The sequence below is a fragment of the Bos mutus genome, chromosome 23, assembly GCF_027580195.1.
Source record: "Bos mutus isolate GX-2022 chromosome 23, NWIPB_WYAK_1.1, whole genome shotgun sequence".
In the NCBI taxonomy this organism is placed as follows: domain Eukaryota; kingdom Metazoa; phylum Chordata; class Mammalia; order Artiodactyla; family Bovidae; genus Bos; species Bos mutus.
In genome coordinates, this window is record NC_091639.1 from 15577731 (window position 1) to 15599925 (window position 22195).

The following is a 22195-nucleotide window of genomic DNA, read 5'->3' on the forward strand; positions in this document are numbered from 1 at the left end:
ATACTACTTTTTTGCAAAACTTTGAGGTGGAAATAGACAAGAAGGTTTTGTTTGTTTGTTTGTTTGTTTGTTTTCCTCTCTCTTTAAAGGTACAGGGTGATCTATTAAACAGGAAATATTGAGTGGAAGAGAAAATTTTTTAAAACTCACTCTTCCTCATGGGTGGAAGGTGGCTACCAGCTCTTGAATGTGGAGTAGTTCACCGGAAGGAGAAGGGCCTTTTAAGATTAAAGTGACTTCTCAAGTTTTATTTTAACTGTGTGCTGCCACATGCAGAGTGCATGTGGCATCAAAATATCTCACTCCATGTCTGCCATGCATGATGTGAATGACCTGAATATTCTCAAGGTTTCTCAGTGCCTGCAAGGCAGTGACTTTGCCACAGTGTGGACAATCCAGACATACTACACAGGTTGAGGAGGTTTTCCCAGCTGCTTGAGGCATTGGCTCAGTTTCTGTTATTGAGTCTCTGTAACAATTAAAGAGGTTCCTGTCCACCCCTGTGATCAACAGCTTTTCCTAGAGTAGTGTTTGGGTTAAAGTAGACTCTACAATACTGTATTTGGCAGGAAAGGCCATTAAAAAAATCAAAACAGCCCTCATAACTAGATTCCTTTTTGAAAGGTTACTGACTAAAAAAATACAGCTCAGAATTGGAAATTGTTCAATTTAAATAACTGCATTATTTTGTCTTTCCTACCCTCTCAATCCTCAATCCTTCCCCCGAAGTAGATTGATATGAAAAAGTACGTAGGATTACTTGACACTTTCATTTTTCTTAGTGATCACCCTGGAAGAATATTTTTTTATCCTTGGTTTAACTAGAATCTTTTCTTTTTGGTTTAAATTTATACAAAAACTACCCACGTGTTCACCTGCAACCTCAATTTCCTTGTGTTGAATTTCATATATTTTTTCAGCTGTCTATCATCAAGAGAAGATGGGGAGAAGGGATAGGTCTGAACCAGACATTTAAATTTCATGGTGTGTGTGTGTGTGTGTACGCGCACATGCACACATGCTCAGACTAATTACTGGTTGCAGTAAATTTGGTCGAATTTCAATTTAGCTTCATTAACTCTGAAACAGGGTAGTGATATCAAAGGGAGGGGAAAAAAAGAATAAGGGAAGAGAAGCAGATCAATTGTCTTTAAATAAAGACATTTTAGGAGGGAACTGGTATTCATTTTTTAGGTCATCATTGCTACTTCTCAATATTATATACCTATAAACAGCCCTATAGTAGGACTTGCCATGTGCTTGAAGAAGCTACATTTTCACAGCAGAAGAGGAAAGCAGAATAGAGCATTGAGATGCAGGTGCACAGCAGTACAAGTGGCCTCTTTGCCTGCAGCCATAATGCCTGGCCGAGAAGGCAGAAGCTCTCCAGCCCAGCTCTCAGGGTCTCCCTGAGCTAAGCCAAGAAGCCCGGAGCGGGTGGGGCTGGGAGGGCGCAAGAGAGAATAATTGTTATTCAGTCTTCTTTAATGAGATGTATTGCCCACTGCTGAAAGATTGGAGCTGTGTCTTTTGTTATGTTAATTAGACACCATTAGAGCTTGGCTGTCTTTGATTTCTGCTTAATCCTTTCTGCTTCCTCTGCCTCCATCCTGACTGGCAAATGGTTGAAAGATGGTGGGTGCGCTGCACGCGTTATTTATTGCTCACATCTATGCTGAGTTCTTTGGTAATAGGGTTGCTAACAAAAGATTGATCTCACCAAAGGCGGTAGGTATTTTGGATGTTCATTTTGGCTTTTTAAAAAATGAATTTGAGAATGGTCTATTTCTGCCAAACATCATTGTTCTTTAGATGGTTGCTCTTGCAGCCACACAGAATGGGAAGTGACAGATTGGAAATTTTAGACGGCCTTTCTTTGGTTGCCTGGATTACCTGGAAAACAACAAGCAAATTGATCATGCCTTAGGCTTTTGGAGAGGCTAGGGTTGACCAGAAAAAAATGGAAACAAGATTAATTTAAAGGTCAAAAAGAGAAATTTAGTAGTTTGAAATCTCTGCCTTTAACAATTTATAGATATGTAGGAGAAGGAAATGGCAACCCACTCCAGTGTTCTTGCCTGGAGAATCCCAGGGACAGGGGAGCCTGGTGGGCTGCCGTCTACGGGGTCACACAGAGTCAGACATGACTGGAGCGACTTAGCAGCAGCAGCAGCAGCAGCAGGTATTCTTTCCTAAAATTAATGCATTTCGTTTACATAATTAGTCCAAATAAGGGTGTTTGGGGTGAGTTAAAGGGGAAAAAATTAATCAATCTGGTCCTTAAAATAGTGAAAGGGGGAATTTCTGTTAAATTTTTAAAGATCACATAATAATGTTTTAGAACAGCACTATCCAATGGAAATGAATCACAGATGTTATTTTAAATTCTCTAGTAGTTACACAAAAAAATAAAAAACAGGTGAAATAAATTTTAATATTTTATTTAACTCAGCATATCAGAATCATTATTTCGTTGCCATACAACAAATAAAGACTGCCATTTGTTTCAAAAAAAAAAAAAATAGATTTATTACAGATCAACAAAGAATGGCAAGTTTGGTGCCTACCACCTTGGTGCACGTGTGGGTACTTAGTCACTCAGTTGTGTCCAACTCTTTGTCACTGTAGCCCTCCAGGCTCCTCTGTCCAAGGGATTTCCAGGGAAGCATACTGGAGTGGGTTGTTGCCATTTCCTCCTCCAGGAGATCTTCCTGACCCAGGGGATCAAAACCTAGGTCTCCTGTATTGGCAGGTGGATTCTTTAGCACCGCACCACTGGGAAGCCGCATCCATGGAGCCACATGCAAGGCTCCACAGAGCACAGAGAAGAGAACTCTTTGAAAGGAGGCAAAAGAAGTCGGAGGGCTATGAGAAGCCAAGGGTTCCCTGGAGGAACTGAGTTCAGAGCACTACTGGAACTGGTTTTTGGCTGCGTTGTTTCAGTCTCATGTTGGTTGAGCTCTTGCCAGGAAAGCCGAGGAAGTCTTCTTTACTCTTGGGTGGTACAGTCCTCCTAAAACACAGAGCTTCCCCTTCCAGCCTCTTGACTAATTTAATTGAGGTTTCTGTTCATCAGTTAACAACTTCAACCTGTAAACAATGTAAAGTTAATAAGCTAGTTTGCACACTCTTTTAGTTACATTAAATTTTTGAGATCTGCTAAGTTTTTTGTCCTGGTGTGTGTTTTCCAGCATATCTCACTAAGGGTTTGCCACATTCAGGTGCTCCACAGCCACCTGTGGCTGGCGGCCACAGTACTGGGTGGTACAGTTTCAGATTACTTCTTTAATTTACCACATGGCCTAAAAGCACCTGTCAGGATAAAATCCAATTTTAAAGTTACAGATAAACTTGATGAGTTATATGTTAACATTAAATCTCTCTCTAAAACTCAGCTGCCTACTTCCCTTTCTTTTTGTAATCTGAATTATTTATTGTGTTACCAGTGAAGCAAAAATTCTAAAGATGCTTTCCAAGGAGGTAATCTGTTCAACAGTTCTAAGATATAAGTATGGTCACCTTTGCACTTAAGTGAAAAGCTCGTCAAAGAACAATGGCCCAGACATGCTGAGCAATGGTTGATAGGGACCAGTGGGAAAAGATTGGGAAGGCAGAAGCAAATGGAGATAATTTGTTCAATCTTAGAACTTAAATCTTAATAAAAAAGGGTTCCACATACATGTCCCATGTTGGCCCCGCTTGGTCATCCCATTAATAAGACATCATAAATAGATTTTACTGGCAACATCTGGTTTTAGCACTTTTGATAGTTTTTAAATGTAGAGTTTTTAAATTGTAGAGCTTGCCTAGTTTGGGAAAAAATACGTGTAATGTACTTGTGCCAAATACGTGATAAGGAAAGGCTATTTGGGTTTGTTAAGAGAACAGATGTCATGTTGTATATTCTTATCACAATTAAAATAATTCCATAAAAGCATTGCAGATAATACCTCAGAATGTTCTAGATTACCAAAAATCTCCAGGCAGATAAATAAAACTTGACTGGTTTTCAAATTGGAAGTTCAGTCAGCACTGAGGTACAGATTTCTAATGCAGCCAAGGAATCAGGTCAACATTTGTCATGTAACTATTTGCTATTGAGAATTACTGTATCAATAAAGCACTGTTACTATACTGATTATTGTTGGCTAACTCCAATACTTTGGCCACCTGATATGAAGAACTGACTCATTAGAAAAGATCCTGATGCTGGGAAAGATTGAAGGCGAGAGGAGAAGGGGACAACAGAGAATAAGATGGTTGGATGGCATCACCAACACTATGGACATGAGTTTGGGTGAGCTCCAGGAGTTGGTGATGGACAGGCAGGCCTGGCATGCTGCAGTCCATGGGGTCACAAAGAGTCAGACATGACTGAGCTGACTCAACCAACTGGACAGAACTGATCAACCAACAGAAGGAAAAAAACCTTTGTTTGGAATGAAATTGCCTCCACCTGGGAAGAGACCCCTTTGGTTGCCTTTTTCTTACTGGGATGTGCACATAGCTAAAAGAAAATCAGCCAGCAACTGAAGACAGAAATACAAGGGCTGTTGTTAGAAGAAATTTCATTTTCTGATTCAATTCAGCAGAACCACCTTGGTCTTTGTAACTTTCATCACTGTTTTGGGAGGAAGGACTTTGAACAAGCCAGATTGTTTTTTGTGTGTGTTTAGGTTATTTATGAAATGTGAGGAAGGACTAATAGAGACACTAAGATGCTCATGGCAATTACTAGATAAATAAACACTTTAGAGGTATGGATATTCTACATTAAAGGAGCGTTCTTTCCCTTTGAACACACTTAATTCTAATAATAAGAATAGCTAGCTAATATGTGTTTTTTTCACACAGAGGATAGTATTTAAAAAAAATCTAACAATGTATTTCCCATCATTGTTTAAGAGTCGGATCCAAGTCCAGCCCCTTTCACAGTCAACTGTCCTCCGTCGTCTCTCGGGAACCCTTAAGTAGACCAGTAACTGATGGCAGGCGTTTCCAATATGCTGGACTTAGAGGCTCATTACTTGTTTTCTGTGCTATCATCATTTTGACACACATTCCTGTGTCACGGCCCTGTTTCGTTATAGAATGGCGTTGTGGATAAGGATGATATTAAATTTTAATGTTATTGCTATTATTACTGTTGACTGTTTTTAGCTTAAGTATGCCTGCTTCTTTAATTCCAGCTTCTGCAGGGCCAGAAAACAGAAGTGTGCATAAACAGTCAGGAAAATTACTGTATACCCTGGAGACCCAGCATCGCATGCTCTGCCTGTTGTGAATGATGAATCAAAATGGAAAGGTTATCATTTTCATTAGCTAGGAAAGAACAAGACCATACTTTTCTCCAAGTGTAATTACAGTGGTTCACTGGCAACATTACACTGCAGTAATTAGTCTAAAGGTGTATGTGAGGGCAGGCTTTTGCACAGACACTAGAAATATTATTTCAGAGTTTAAGGTCACAGCCTTGTGTTTAACATGTTCCAGGCAGCTTAGGGGGAAAAAAAAACTAATTTGACTGGAGCTAAAGAAAGACATTTGACATTTCCCAGAGTCATGCATTCAGAAACCAGTCAGGTAGAAAAATTGTATTTTATTATCTACAATTAAAAAAAAAAAAAAAAAAACTTAGCTGCAAAAGTAGCATGTCAAAATATTGTATAGGATAAGCAGAGATAAAATTCAGGTTTATTAGAAATGTGCAGTAAATAATTAGAGCTTTTGATACATGTGTTTTAATCTCCATTTCTCCACCTAAGGCAACTGGACAGAAAAATTAATTGCTAGAAACTTTTCAGAGGAAGCAAAATAATTCCTCTACCTTCTTGTAACTGTTTTCAAGAAATAAATATTTCTCTTACACAAGTCTAATATACATCTGTCCTTTCTGTCCTTTATGAATGTTTTTGGGTACTCTGAGCAGTTATATTGAATTGTTGAAATCTCTGTAACCTGACCCTTTATGAGTAGAAACTGAATTGCAATTATTTTCCAAAGCCACACGTAAGGTTTTCTGTTTAAGTAAAACAAAAGTGAGAAGAGTGAAAAAAAAGTTGAAAAAAAGTAAAATTTACATAAAGTTTATATTTTAAAGCCACATTATGGACTTAAAAGAAACTCTGCTTCTTCTAGTTCAGAGAATACTTATACAAGTCACAGTTCTTACTGGGTTAAAGGTAAAAACCCAAGTACTCTTAATGTCTTTGTTAAATTTCAGTATTATCTGCCTGTCTTGAAGCAATTCTTTTTAGCTTCTCTCTTTACATCCTGAAATAGCCGTGCAGAATGTTGTTTGTTTTAGGACCCGTGGAGAAATAGAATGTACTTGAATGAGCATTCATTCAGCAACCCAATTCTGTTGGAAACCACTGCTTTTTTCATGCTAGTGTGTGTTTTCTGTGTGTTATCTGCCCATATGGCTAGAACTGATGTTTCTCACCACTTAAGGCACTTGGGAAAATTTGAAGCATAGATGTGACACAAATAACACAGCCAGCTGATTATATAACGGACTGAAAAATCTGCCCCCAAATTGAATTAAAAAAAAAAAAAAAGCCACTGCTTTACTGCTTTTTGTCTGTCACAGATGTTTCTCTGCTCAAGGAAAAGCCGCACACTCCAGAATTAGAGCCCTGATGTTGTACGTTTTCTGCGGCTAGGAATTCCATAGGAGACATCAAGTAGCAAGGATGCTTCCAAGACTTCTCTCGGCCACTGAACAGATCAGTGCATTCTGCTGAACCTCAGTCTCCTCTCTGTGAAATCAGAGTTTGCTAAGCCCCTTTCAGGTTCTGAGCTTCTTTGTCTATTCAAGGGAATGCAGTCTTTATTTTCTGCCTTTGTGTTTGGAAAAAAAAAAGCAGACGCGCTTTTTTTTTTTTTTTTTTTTTTTCCACGTCTTTCCAACAAAGCCTGGAAAGTTCTACCCCGCCTGCACCTCCCGCCTTCATAGCAGGGACCATGGTTCCCATCAGCTCTGTGAGATTAGCAGATCATGCAGGATCCCATGGGCTTGTTCTGTACCTTCAGTGACCCCATCTGTGAAACGGAGGGATGGTTTCATAGGACTGTTTCTGTTACAGCAGGCTCCACTGAATCCCAGAGACGAGGTGTTGAGGCAAGAAAGAGACTTTAATCGGGGAGCGGGCAGACCGACAAGCTGGCAGGCTAGCACCTCAAAATAACCATTTTATTGGGGTCTGGATGCCAGATTCTTTAATAGATCAGAGAGAAAGAAACAATGAGGAGCTAAAGTCAAAAGGCAGAACAGAGAGGAAGAGGCAGTGAGAAAGTCAAGTGAAAGGGTCTTCCATCTTGCCAGACATCTCCAAGGGAATGGCCAGCTGTTGGAAGGGGTGTGTTAATCTCTTCTCTTCACAGGTGGACAGGGACAAACTCTCTCTCCATGAGCTGAACAAAGGCACTTCAGTTTACAGTCAAGCAGAGGGCAGGGTCCCCCAGGCGAGCCATGGAGTATCAGTAATAATAAGCCATGGAGTATTGATTATAATGATAAAAGCAAAAAAAAGCAAGTCAACGAAAGTTTCCAACATGGAGTCAGAATTGGCTTCCTCCCTGCAACATTTCTGCAGTTCATTTCTCTTAAAATGTAATTTTGAAGTCAGGTTCACATGGACTGAAAGAAGTTGTGCATGTCATAGGAAAAGCCACTGTCTTCACTGACATCTGATGAATAAATTACAGAGTACATTTGTCTGCTTACAGCAGGTGCCAGGTCTGACAACCACTTTGAAAAGTTCTGACGCATGTCCTGAAGGTCAGACTTTGTAAATGGAAAGTGAAAAGTGCAAGAGACTATATTCCCAACCCAACTTCTTAAACTCTAAAATGCTTTAGAAATTAAAGAAGCATTTTATAAATCAGCTATAGATTATGTACCTGTAAAGCAAATCAAAAGGCAAAGAGATTATTTTAAAAAGAACTTTGTTGGGAAGATTTTAACAGGATTCTTCAGGTGCAGGTCACTGGATAGCTTTATGAGAGACTCTGTCAATGTTTCTTTGGTGGGTATTAAAATCAAGTTGTTCCTTTCAGGGCAGCAAGAAAGTGGCTATAGTTTGCAGAGGGCTCTAAGCACACATTTACTGGGAGAAAAGGGACAGCCTGGATTCAGAGTACAAATTTCCTTCATCTGAAACCTTGTCAGCAGATCAAATCTACCATGAATGATGACTTAGAATTTTGGACCTGAAAGGTCCTCTAAAAATCAGAATCCACTTCCTCTTCAGTCTGCTTGCCTCGCCACCTCCATTGTTACTTCTACCAAACTCTCATTTTTTTCCTGTAAGGAAATCAAAGGCCCAAAATGTAGCCAAATTTCTTTTATCTTAAAAATAATCTACTCAGACCTGTGTCCTCTCGCCCCACTCTCCAGTTCAAACATGTGGCATTTGATGTCTTTGAATAACCCTTCTTCCTCTCCCCAGGGTTCTGCTGAAACTGTGCGTTCCTGCTTCTGACCCTTCCTTCTCCCTCCATCACTTTCCCCTTCCATCCTGTCCTTGAAAGTTCCGGTTATCTGGGAGTCATCCTCTGGATCCTTCTGTGGGTTTACAGTTCCACTTGCGTCTTCATCGTTCCTGCTGAGTAGCCATATTGTGCTGCCAGTCACAGAGGGCATTGAAACCAGTATCTTCAGCCTCCTTTGTATTCTCTTTCTCTCTCTATGGGCGTGTGTGTGTACCTGTATATATTTTCTGTAAACTCAGGAGTTTGTTCATTTTTTAAATTACACAAGCAGTCATTCTGTTAACTTCCTCTGCGAGGGGCTTGTCTCAAAGCCAGTGACGTAGCCTTGCATTCCTGTCAGAGATTCCAGTTGCTGGGGAGGTTCTGTCAGCAAGGGTGAGAAGCCAGGGAAGAAGCCTCCTTTTCACAGAATCTCAGAACGTCAGCAGAGAGTAGATGCTGCAGAATCTCAGTGAAGATTCTGTATACACCTATCCTTCTGTAAGACAGGCTGATCCCTCTCCTGGGGGATCCCTCTGCCTTTAGTATATTTGAGAGCTGAGTGATGGTAGTCCTAGGGACCTAAGGGTATCTGTAGTCTTGCCCTTTTGCTCCTGAAGCCCTGCTTCTTCCTCTGAGACCAAGACTGCCTTGCTGGGCAGTAGAGGCATTCTAAGTCAAATTAGGATGATTACCCTAAATCTAGTACCGTGATAGCTCAGGCAATAAAGAATCCACCTGCAATGTAGGAGACCTGGGTTTGATCCCTGGATTGGGAAGATGCCCTGGAGAAGGAAATGGCAACCCACTTCAGTATTCTTGCCTGGGAAATCCCATGGACAGAGGAACTTGCCAGGCCTCGGTCCTTTGGGTCGCAAAGAGTTGGACACAACTGAGCAACTGACTACACCCTAAATCTTGTTATGTGATCTTTAACCACACAGAGTTGTCACGTAGAGTTGGGGAGAAAGCGGTTGGAAAATAGGGAGATGGCTCATTTAAAAAAAAGATTTAAGACTTACACGTTTGGACTGTAAGTTTCCTTATTGTCACCAAGGCAATGTTGCCTCTTCCAGAATTCCAGCTCAATCCCCCCTCTACTGCTGCTAAGTCACCTCAGTAGTGTCCAACTCTGTGCGACCCCATAGACAGCAGCCCACCAGGCTCCGCCATCCCTGGGATTCTCCAGGCAAGAACACTGGAGTGGGTTGCCATTTCCTTCTCCAATGCATAAAAGTGAAAAGTGAAAGTGAAGTCGCTCAGTCGTGTCCGACTCTAGTGACCCCATGAACTGCAGCCTACCAGGCTCCTCCTTCCATGGGATTTTACAGGCAAGAGTACTGGAGTGGGGTGCCATTGCCTTTTCCAGTCCCCCCTCTACACACTTCTTTAACTTTGTTGTTGTTTTTAAGGTTATTTGAAACCGTTGATTCTCTTAAAAGTCATATTTGATGTTCAGTTCATTCTTTAAAAAATACTACATTAGAGCATTTATTATTTTTTGTGTGTGTGGCGGGGATGGCGGTTTCAGGGGGTGGGGATAGATGGCATCAATTTTTGGTCAAAGTCCTAGGTTGCTCATGCTCATTTTTGCTCAGTAGTTTCTGGGGAACTTAAAGAGCCAATGAGACAAAATCGATGGCTGAAGGGACCAAAAGGGTGACTGGAGAGGTGTTTGCCACTGTAAATGACTGCCCATCGCAATTTTCCTGAATCCCATTGGCAAATAGTTAAATACTCCATACAAATTGTTCTCTAATGGTTGACCAAATGCCCTGCCCTGTGCTGTATAAACATAGCAAGTTTTTCTAACTATGTGTGTGAATTACTGTCATGGTTAGTCTCTCCAGATAAAATAGAATAACCCCCAAAGTGATAACTGCAAACATCCACATTAATTCTAACAAGAGGAAAGTCTCAGCATTCGTTTTTGGTGGCTCTGCAGTCTCGTATTGTTGTTAATTTCCTGAAAACTTAATGTTAGATGAAGTGTAATTGCAGATTTCCTTAAGAACCATTGACAGATACTTATCCTAAGTCATAAGCAACTCACACTGTGAAATGTGTGCAAACATTCTAAGTTTCCTTCCAGAAGAATATACTTCAGTGAAACCCAGTATTCATCAGGTTTTTTTGTTTGTTTGTTTTTTGTTTTTTGTTTTTAATAAACAGGGCCATTAAAGCTCAAAGTAGAAGTTAGGAGAACTTCCTTTTGTTGTAACTTGATTTTTAAAAGAGATTAATGTTGCAGGAACTTTCACTGGTTTTCAAGGAGTGAACTACATCAGTCTGTGATGTGTCATCTTGAAGACTTTACTAAGTGGCTATATTTGAATGATAGAGTTAAAAAAAAAAAAAGAGCAAATTATAGTGTATTTAGGTATTGGCATTGTATAATGGAGAGAGGAGTTTGGTGTTTTCAGTTTTTTCTTTGTAATTGTTAGGTGGTCTATTTAGTGCAGCTGTGTTTATGTTTCCTAAGTGGTAACTGCCTGAACATGGTGACAAGTCCCTACATAAGAGAAAAGGGATTTTGTTCAAAAAAATCTTGCCAACGTACTTTAACATGGAGGGTTGTATTTATCAAGGAGCAATGGCAAAAATGATTCTAGGCATAATCATCTAATATAGCTGGTTTGCCTCATCAGCCATTTTGACAACCTTGTTTAAAAAAAATAAATAACTGATACTTTAAATGTTGCATTTCACAGTGGAATAAACTTGGAAATGGTAGAATAATTTAGAATGGTCACATTGCTTTAACCAACATTTTGGCTAATTTAACTTATTGGTTATTAAAAATCCATGCTTAAATCATAAATACAGATCCTGTAGAGAATAGTCTCTTAAAAAAATAAAATTAATATGCAGTCACAGCTGCAGCAAAAAAAAAAGAGACAGTTGCCCGTGAGAGAGAAAATGTGTATATTAAGCAAATAACTGAATTAATCAATAATTTCAGAATTGCATGCAGTGTATGAAATGTTTAGGTGCAGAGACTTAATGACTAGTTTTTGAGGTGTTTTCTTTAGTGTTACATCCCTCATAACTCAAATTAATGTTTATTACCAGTCTCTCATATTGCCAAAATATTTTCATGAATTTGGATTAGAAGCAGCTTGTTCTGGCTTGTTTTGCAACTTTGTTTCAAGAAACAAAGTGATATTTAGAAGATTTTTGTATGTCTCAGAAGCCTTAATTATCTAACTTCTGTTGAAGGAAGACATAAGATCAAGTTTTGCTTCATAGTTCTCTAAGACAATAAGATTTTTTTCTACCCAAATTTTATATTACTACATAAATAATAATGCCTTTCTGGAAATTTGAATCCGTGATTCTTGTATTGGCTGTTAAGTAGCTAGCAATTTAGATCTACTTTAAATTCAAGAAGACACGACTTGGGACTTCCCCAGTGATCCAGTGGTTAGGACTTCATCTTCAGTGCACGGGGTGTGGGTTCCATCCCTGATCGAGGAGCTGAGATCTCACATCCCTCACAGCCAGAAAACCAACACATAAAATAGAAGCAATATTGTAATAAATTCAACAAAGACTTTAAAAATGGTCCACATTAAAAAAAAATCTTAAAAAAACAATTTAAAAAGACATGACTTGCTGGTCCATAACTCTTTGGGTTGGTGTTTATTTTGGATTCTCAGACATCTGCCTGATGGCTCCTATTTTTTTTTCTCCCCTCTTTCCACAGATTGGTCAGAGACAACAAGTGTTAGTCACGGAAGAATCTTTTGATTCCAAGTTTTATGTTGCGCACAATCGATTCTACGAGCAGGTAAGAGACACTCCCACACTCTCAGGATTTCTCCAAAATGAGAAAGAGTTCTGAAAGTAAATCAATTTAAGCAAAAGAGACATAAAGTAGCAGAGATTCGTATTGATAGCATCTTGTGGCAGGAAGGCTATTTTATAGCATCAAGCCAGCCAAGCTAACGTGGGGCTTATCTTTGTGGATCTACAAAACATTCTATCCAAAGGAGTAAGTCTGTTTTAGTCCTCATTCGTCTTTGATGGGAGCAGCCTTTGGCGTTGGGGAGTTTGAAACAGGCAGTTCTGACTGCCCCAGCCTCCCACAGCCTGGCACCGTGGAGGGAAAAGTTCTGTCCAGGGGACAGGAAGGATGTCTGCACCGGCGACATCGGCCTGGAAGGGCGGGGACTTCCTCTCCCTGTCTCAGCGCTCTAACAGGCTTTTGGTTGTTTGTCTGTTGGTTGGCTTTTTTAGTTTCAGAGTTTTATTTTTTTTGTATTGCCTTTTTTAAAAAAAAAGAACTTCCATCATAATGAAAAGTGCTGAGGGCAAAAGGAAAAGAGTTCCTTGGATTCAGCTCACATTGTGTGAACAACTTTGGAGACCAGAGTGAGGATCACACTAGCTTCACGTGGAGAGTTTTCTTCGAGGCCCAGCTGAAGGGGCTCCCCAGTCCCTGCCCTTCTAAGGCAGCGTGCTTTGCTGCACCAGCAGCCAGACTTCTAGTTCAGTGTTTGGGGTTGCACTTCCCCAGGCAGTGAAGCAGTTCAAAAATGACTAAAGCAGACAGTGCCTCCTTCAGGGGCCATTGGCCCTGGGAAGGGCCAAGGAGGAGGTGCCATAGGCCCCTCTGGGTTACAGACGCTCCTAGGGGCAGAGGGATTCCTTGGGTCATTCCTGGATCGTATTTTCTTAATATCAGGCGGGTTTTCCTACTTTTTTGTTCTTCTCTCATCAAATGAGAAGTGAACTTTTTTTCTGTGGATTGTGGCCTGGGAAGGCTCTTCAGGCCAGTATGGGCCACCCTGGTAAGGGATGAGCAAGGGAGGCTGACCACCTGTGTTAGAAGCAGGGAAGCAGGAGTGGGAGGGGGGCTCCAGCATGGGTGTTCCATGTGGACTCATCTCACGCTGGGCACCGGGTCCTCAGGGAACGGGGGAGAGCCTTACAAGGCCCAGGCTGAACATGCCCTGTTTAGGCCCCAGTAGAGACTACATTTGAGGTGGTGGTGGTTGTTTAGTTGGTAAGTTGCGTCTGACTCTTTGTGACCCCATGAACTGTAGCCCGCCAGGCTCCTCTGCCCATGGAATTCTCCAGGCAAGAATGCTGGAATAGGTTGCCATTTCTCCTCCAGAGGATCTTCCCGACCCAGGGATTGAACCTGGGTCTCCTGCATTGCAGTCAGATTCTTTACCTTTGAGCCAGCCAGTTGAGGACTGATCCCAGCTCTCCGTGTTTGAGCTGAGAGTCCCCATTTTCCGTCTCAGTAAATGACTCCAGAGAACCCTCTTCCTCTTCAGGTCAGCCTTCTGCTCAGCTCTCTGGAGGAGCTGGATTATATTTTGGTAGCCTCTTTCCTCTTCTTTCTCTTGCCATCTGGGTTTTTGCCTCAGCAGGGAACTTTTTTTCCCCCTTCATTTTAAAGGCGATGGCATGCCTCATTAGCTGTTTCCTCCAATTTAAAGCAGTAGAGCTTTTTCCAATTATTAAAACCGGAGAGGGAAAAAACACTGAGCCCTTCATTCAGATCAAGGCAGCAGATCAAGGAGAGTTATTTTCCCCCAGAATACTACCAGATCTCCCAGGGACAGTTTACTCTAGAGATTTTCTTATTTTATAAAAACTGATTTAAAAGGGCTTTCATATCCTGACACTAAGGCTCTCTTAGTTCATTTGCTTGCCATGAGTAATCCACCACCCAGGTGACCTTTTTCCTATACTTTGATGAAGCAGTGTACTCAATGGTCATAAAAAATCAAACTCAGAAACACCAAGATCCAATTTAGCCTCTCGGAGAAACTGGCTATGGAATTTCTGGCTCTCATCTGACTTTTTTTGTGTGTGTGTGTGTGTCTCTACAACCAAGCCTATCGAAGATTTCATAGGAATTATTTTTCTACAAAAGATGACCTCCAGAAGTGAAGATTGTATCTAGATATCAGAGTAGACTGCTGGATCAGAATTAGGCTGTTTATTTTGGATTCTGAGTTGAAAAGATTGGCAGGTAGCTCCAGTTCTGAAATAGAAGTGTGAGGGAGAACAGAATACATACAGGCTACGTGTAAGTCCCAGAAGAGGAGAAACATTTGCTGGAGGTAAACAAGTATTTTGATCTGTAATCTTTAGTGGAAAGAGACCATCTGACAGTTTCCTATGAGCCAGCCAAAGTACCCTTCAGAGGAGCTGGCTCTATGTGGACGCAGAACTAGCAAATAACATGCATTTTATAACAGAGCGAAAGAAATGATGGAAACCATCAGTTGAAGAAGTCATTTAGCTCCAAACACCAAGGTTTGAACTATGGAAAAGGGAATTGTGAAATGTTCTTCTTCTTCCCCCAAAACAACAGGCATGTGCACACTCACACACACACACACGCACCCAAATATTCAGGCCTTAATTTAAAGGGGCTGTTTAAATCATGGCTCTGACAGTGAACTTGCAAGGTTCCAAACGTATGAGGGTTTCATCGGTGTTGTCCCAGTTTTCTTCATTGCCTGGGACAGCCGAGAGCAGGAAATCAAAGGCCTGTTCAGAAGTAACTGGCTGTGCCTTCCACGTGCCTTAGGACCACAGGCGTCCTGCGAGGAGTGAGCACTGTCTGTGGCCCCACCCCTCCCAGAAATGCCCTCCCTGTCTGCTGGATACCCAGATTTTTGAGTATCTGGAAGATAGAGCCCACTTAAGATGGGATCCCCAAAGAGAAAAAGGACATTAAAGGACAAGTGAGGAAATCTGAATAAATTATAGACTTTAGTTAATAGTAATACATCAATAATTTGTCCACCTCATGCGAAGAGCCAACTCATTGGAAAAGCCCCCCATGCTGGGAAAGATTGAGGGCAGGAGGAGAAGGGGACGACAGAGGATGAGATGGTTGGTTGGCATCACTGACTCAATGGCCATGCATTTGAGCAAGCTGTGGGAGATCGTGAAGGTCAGGAAAGCCTGGCGTGCTGCAATCCATGGGTTCACAAAGAGTCAGACACAACTTAGTGACTGAACAACAACAATGCATCAATATTGGCTTATTAATTGTGACAAATGTATCATACCAGCGTTAGATGTTAATGAGAGGGAAATTGCACCTGGGGTGTGTGAGCTCTTTGTGCTATGGACAATAATTCTGTAAACCTCAAGCTGTTCTAAAATAAAATTTTATTTCTTAAAAATTAAGTCTTCTGTCATTTTTTTTCAGGTTTTAGTGCCAAAGAACCCCACATTCATGGGGAAAATGGTCGAAGTGGACATTTATGAATCAGGAAAACATTTTATGAAGGGGCAGCCAGTTTCAGACGCGAAAGTATACACACCATCCATCAGCAAACCATTAGCAAGAGGAGAAGTCTCGGGTTTAACAGAGGTGGGTAAAAGCGCCTTCCTCTCTGCCCAGCTGGTAAAAGGCAGCTATGGAAGCTCAGTGATTTCCAACCATGTTTCTGTTATCTTGTACAGTTCCCTTTTTATATATGCATGAGGCTTTAATCCTTTCTGACAGATTGAAATCCGAATTAGAAAGATGCATTTTTGCTGATGCCTATAGCTTTGCTTCTCTGCTTGCGGAGAGAAGAAGCTCTTTCTGCTTCTAGGCTAGAGGCAGAGGGCAGAAGCCATTATTTCCAGGTGAAAGATTTAACAGCAAAGATGATCTGATCAGTATGTTTCTGTGTCAGTAGATCCTGAGTGGAAGCAGGTAAGGAAAAAAAGGGTCATTTTCGTGCTTTGTGAAGATGGTTATAACACAGTAAAAAAAAAAAAAAAAAAACTACCTACAGTTAAACAGGCAGTAAACCATGTCAGTGGATATGGTTATGGTGCCTTTCTCTAGGGTGTTAGCTGAGTATCTGCTTTAGTCATGTGGAGTGAAAATTAAACATTTTTTTTCTTTCTATAAAAAAGTAACCTGACCCCTATTTTATACCTTGGTAAATATGGCTGTTTGCCAGGCTCTCTCCTACATTTCATTGAGCTACAGCTGTAAAAGCTGATGGAGTGTGAAATGAAAATGTGTATCACATTTCTAAGCATCATTTGATGTCCTTTCTTCAACACAATTGTTAAGTGCTCCAAAAAAAATAAAAAGTAGAGCGCTGACTTAACATTCAGAAAAATGATGAGTGATATTTATCTGGCTGTGTAACTCCAGATTTGTTTTAGTAGATGTATTATCTCCCATCCCACCCTACCCCCACCCCAAAGCAATGGCAAAGGCACGTCCATTAAACGTTAGGAGTAGTGACAAAGAGGGTCGTATTATCTGTATTCTCACCTATTGTGATGACAGTCTCTGAAATCCGAAAGTGAGTGACAGTTCTCACGAGCTTGACAAGGACATGTGAAGACTCTGTGGGCACAGCCGTCTGACTGATGCGGAGTGATGTCAGCCAGCTTTTGTCGAAACCCTGCCAAGTGTATCAGCCCACTTGACCAGGAGGGAACTCTCCAACTTGATAAGCATATAAGCATAGAAATTAATGTTTTCTGTTGTTTAGAAAAAAAATCATACATCATACTTGGGGGTTTGGATGGATGACCAGGAAGGAGCAATGAAATCCAGCATTTGAATTCTATTGTTTTTGATATTTTGGGTAGTACTTCAGAAATTTTTCAAGCAAGCGACTTAAAAAAAAAAATCTCTTTTTCCTCATGGTATATTTTACAAGGTTGATTTTAAATTGCCACAGTGAAAAGAATTTTATGGCAAATAGCAGCAGTGGGCAAAACTGTTATTTCAAAGACCCTGCCTGATTTAATTCCTTCATGTATGCCTATCAAAATGGCTGGTATTTTAAAACATCACATTATAATTATATACAAGTGAGGAAAAGCAGCATCCTTTCATTGGTTCCTTCGCTGTAATGTTACTTCCTAAGAGGGCAGCCCCATTTAAATTCCACGGGCTAGTCTGTTCTATTCTCCTCTGCCTCCCTCCAGCCTGGGAAATGGTGTCATCAGCTCCCTGACCAATCCCTCCTCTGGGCTGGGTTGACCCTAAAGTCCTAGGTGAGATGAGGATAAAGGTCATTTGACTGCTGGCCCTTCTGCCCTTCTAGGAAATATAGGTTGATCTCAGGCATGAGGCCAAAGGGTTCAGAATATTGATTTGTGCATTTAACGTTAAGGGGAACATCCAGCAAGCCCTTTATCACCATTTGTGACTTCATGTAAATTAATGAACAGAGCTTTCCATTTTATTATTTGTCTGCTTTTAAAGATATGCCAAACTCGGGGTCAAAAAGCCTTCTTCAAAAAAGCATTTGTCCTGGTGTTACAAACGTTTTTGCTGATGATATGAACCAAAATAGATTAAACAGGAGAACAGCTCCCATTTTTATAGGATTTAGAGGAAGGCGATAGAGGTTATAATCCTGCCTCAGACATTTTGAGCTCTTTGAGCTCTGATAAAGGTACTGGAACTCCTCAGTGAAAAAATGAGCTTCACTCTGTGGATGAAATGTGACCCTGGGGTCAGATAGAGCTGAGTTTGCATCTCGACTTGTCAATTTACTCCTCTGAGCTTTGGTTTAGTCTGTTAAATGGGAATAATCATTTCTTTCATGGGGTTGTTGAAAGGAACGCATTCAATAGTATGTAAACCACCTAAAACTAGGCTTGGGACATAGTAAGTAGTTACTAAGTGGTTGTCTCCCCTTTCCCCTAAATCTAGCTGCTTTAGAAACAGCAGACTCCGAAGATGACCTTTGGTTCTTAATTATTTAGCTGTGATTATGCAGTGCACATAATCTGTGGGGGGGCGGGCGGTGAATTTCTCTGATAGGGTAATCTATTCAGTGCCAAAGAAACTAATCCCATCAGAATTTCTATCTTCTTAAATTTTCTTGGCTTTTCCTGAGTTTTTCTACAGTAAATGCTTCCTCCTCCACACATTATAAAGAAATCTAGAAAAGCCAAAGCATCTAAATCAAAATACTGTAAAAAAAAAAAAAAAAAAGTGTTTCCCATAGTAAATATGTTTCCTTAATTGAGAATATTATGATTATTCTTTAAGTCTTAAGCCCTACGCTACTTTGGACTTAAAACTGGGAGGGGTACAACAGACCAGGGGAAAAGCGCAGGCCGGTGGGAGTTACGAGATCTGGATCAGAGGATTCTGGCCTCTGTGGTGATAGACTCTGTGACCTTCTGTACATCACTTAGGTTCTCTGGACCTCGGTTGTCTCTAAGACTCAGTGTTTGAAATATTTCATCTGACAAAAACGGGTTGAATGCCTACCCTGTGGCAGGACTTTGAATTCTGTAAATATTAATAGAAATAAGGCCTAGTTATTTTCAAATAATGATAGTTATGTAAATGCCCATAGCATGGTGGAAAAGGAAAGCTTCTGTAGAGTCAAAAGGTAACTGTCCTCTAAGAAATTATATCCTAATAAAAACAGCATATAGTAACATTTTTAAATGGTTATTGCTATTCCTCTTTTCAGTTTGGTTAGAAGAATAGAGGGAAAAGAGAATAGGATAGAGAGACAAAATTTGTCTGATTATTTTTAGAGAAGATTGGAGCCAAAAATGCCACCTCTAACCAAATAGGGAACATTTTTGAATAAGTATTCTTTAAGGATAATTAATTGCAGAAAGAAAGCTATGAATTATTATCCTATGGAAAGCACTATAGGGTTCAAAGGAGTAAAAACATAAAGGACAGATCGTGCATTTTTCTGTGGACACAGTCAGGCAGCTTTGTTCTTAGGATGAAGAAGAGATGGGAGAAAGCAGAGGACATGTACATTTTCATAGGTGTTCTACGATAGTTGGAGAAGGAAATGCCAACCCACTCCAGTACTCTTGCCTGGAAAATCCCATGGACGGAGAAGCCTGGTAGGCTACAGTCGATGGGGTCGCAAAGAATCGGACACGACTAAGCAACTTCAACTTCACTTCTATGATAGTGATTCTCAAGTGTGGTCACCAGATTGGCAGCATCAGCAGTATATGGGAACTTGTTATAAGGCAAATTCATGGGCCCCAACCCAAAACTGAACTAGAAACTCTAGGAGAGGGACCTAGTCCTCTGTTTTTTCAAAGGCTGTTTAGATAATACAGACGCACACTGAAATTCAAGACCCCACTCTTCCAGGAAAATGATGCTCAAGTCGGGGAGGAGTGTTTGATGTTTGTAAAAGCAGTTTTACTATTTTAATGTAGTAATACCAGACTTTTAATATACCAGAGTGAGCTTACACTAGGTACAAAAAGAGAGAGGAAAAAAAGGATGAGAAAATGGACAGTGTTAACCATCTTCCCCTTGTTCCAAGAGGTGTTCGAGCTGTGAGTCCACCTTAGGAATACCAGGGAATGTGAGCACTGCTGCTGCTTGATAAAGACGAGCCACATCCACTGCTGATGTTTCTTCTTCTGTGGCCCCTGTTACCATACACCACTTGTATCCTCCCATCTCTTAGATCCATACTCAAGAAGTCAGAGCTATTTTGTGCCTTGCAAAAGAGAGAAAGGAAGACAATTCTCTCCTAATTCTAAACTTAGAAGTAAGCAGTTTTATTCCAAAGTGTTCCTCTTTTTAAGTTTCTTCGTATTTGTAAAGAATCACTTTAAAGAAAGAAGAGGCAGGGTGGCTCTCTGAAAAGAGCTCGAGACTTGGAGCCTGGCAGGTATGGGTTCAGACCACAATTCCTACAGTGTTGTACAGCACACCTTCTTCAGTCAAGTCTCTCCATCTGTAGAATGGAGGTAAGTGATTTGCAGAAGATTAAACTAGATAATGTGGACAACATACCCACGGCATAGTGTGTATGTTAGTATTTGATAAAGGGATGCAGTAAGTATTCCTTTAAAAATCAGTGATTTAATGGCTTTATTTTAATGTCTTTACTGTTCTAAGTGGTACATTGCTTCCATTGGTCTTCACCATCCAACACAGTGTAGCGAATAAGAACATGGATTCTGTATTCTGATCATCTGCATTTGAATCCCTGATTTACCATAAGAAACAGAGCTTGGGACACTTATTCAACCTCTTTCCAGCTTAGTTCTTGCCTCTGGAATTGGGGAATAACAACAGTACCCACTTCATAGAATTTCCATAGAAATGACTCAGCAATCAATCAATGTCAGCTCCTGTTACAGTAAATGTTGGTCACTGATAATTAATAATAATTATCATTATAATTTGCAGCACATGCTACAGCATCATTTCACTTTAGGCAATGAAGGTAAAAATTGCACAGTCTTGTATCATTGCAAATGTTGTGCTCATCAGCCATTGATTTTGTACAGATCAATTTAAGGGTTCCTCCACACAGTGAGAATGACAAATTCACAGAGAGAGACTCATAACAATCTTATATCACTGACTGTTCTTACTGCCAGGCATTTCTTTCTCTTATTCCTTACACTGCCTTTTAAAGAATATTCTAGAATGGAGACCAGGACCTGCCCTGTTTCTCACAAGGGAAGGGAAGGCGGCCCCAGGGTCCCCGGCTGTCACCTGTTTCTCATCTACCGGGACTTTGATCCTAATAATGTATTCACTTGAGCGGTCAGATAGCTCAGCACCAACACAGCCGACTGCCCGCAGAGAGGAAGCGGGAGTTTTAAAGGGTGGCGTGGTTTGCCTCATTACCAGACAAAGGGCCAGCAGGATGTTCAGGTGTACTGAGTTTTATGTACAAACTATACTATATTTTTGGAGCTTTGACCCTTAGAAAGGCATCGTTAAAATGCTTTCCTCTCCATCTAACGTTCATTTCCAAAACCACTGAAGTAAAAGGGTCTATTAGTTCTGGGCCAGATTTGAAAGTGCATGAAAACTGCATTCACGAGGTTAAGAAATGGCTTAATAATTAAGTTAAAACATTTGAAAGTAGATCTAATTTCAAACAGATCAGCTAACCGTGTTAGAAGCAAATGAAGGTGTGTTCCTTCCTATTTTTGCTTCCACACCCCACCCCCCAAGATACTGGCTCCAGTCCCAAAGCAGTTTTTCCTAGTTTTTTTTTTTTCCCCCTTTTAACTTCTTGTAAGATTGAATTCTTCATTGCCCATATGTTCAATCGGTGTCACGGTGAGAACTATAGCACGTTTAATATTTAGTCCATTTCTCCTGTTCTTATGGCTTCTACTTAGTTTCATTTGTAGATCTGTTAGGGCGTATTTGGGTTTCACAGTCTAGATACATAGCTTTTATTCTGTGCGCTTGAGCTGAATTTATTGGGGATTACAGCCTAACTCATACGATTATGTCAGTTCAGAAGGCCTTTCGTATGTTAGCTGTGTCTTCCACTCACCAGTTTGAGTACCATCCACAGTGTGGTCAGAGCAGGCTGATGCTAAACCATTAGCTTTCATTTCACTTGTATCACTAACTGTGCCATCACTCGTGATAATATTCCCCCTCTTGAGGCTTGTGGCCAGGGCATGGTGAGGGGAATTGCATGCATCAAGGAACTGACTCCACCTCAGTGATAATAACAATAGCTGCCATTTACTGAGCCTCTGCTATGTGCTGGGTGTTGAGGCTTCTTACCTGTGTTACCTCCACTTATGATTCCAGTCTGGATTAGAGCAGCAAGAACACTCAAAAGTGTTCTTTACACGGCTGTGCACGCTCACGAAGAGGCATCCTAGGGTGGGACTGGGTCCTCTGCATCCTTTGCCCACATGCGGGGAAGCAAGTGCAAGGGGCTTGAGGCAAAAGCGGGGGCAGACTCCCAGGGCAAGGAGGGGCTCAGGGCGAGAGAAAAGAATCAGGCCCCTGAGC

The 22195-nt window shown here is 40.9% G+C and overlaps 1 protein-coding gene across 3 annotated transcripts in view; it reads left to right on the forward strand.

Moving 5' to 3' along the window:
* The window catches only part of CDKAL1 (CDK5 regulatory subunit associated protein 1 like 1), a 634266-nt gene that overhangs the window by 596585 nt on the left and 15486 nt on the right, over positions 1–22195 (forward strand). For all 3 annotated transcript variants that reach the window (XM_070360762.1, XM_070360760.1, XM_070360761.1), the window contains 2 exons: positions 12182–12265; positions 15659–15823. In XM_070360762.1, the coding sequence (XP_070216863.1) occupies positions 12182–12265; positions 15659–15823 (249 nt within the window). The remainder of the gene's footprint in view (positions 1–12181; positions 12266–15658; positions 15824–22195) is intronic.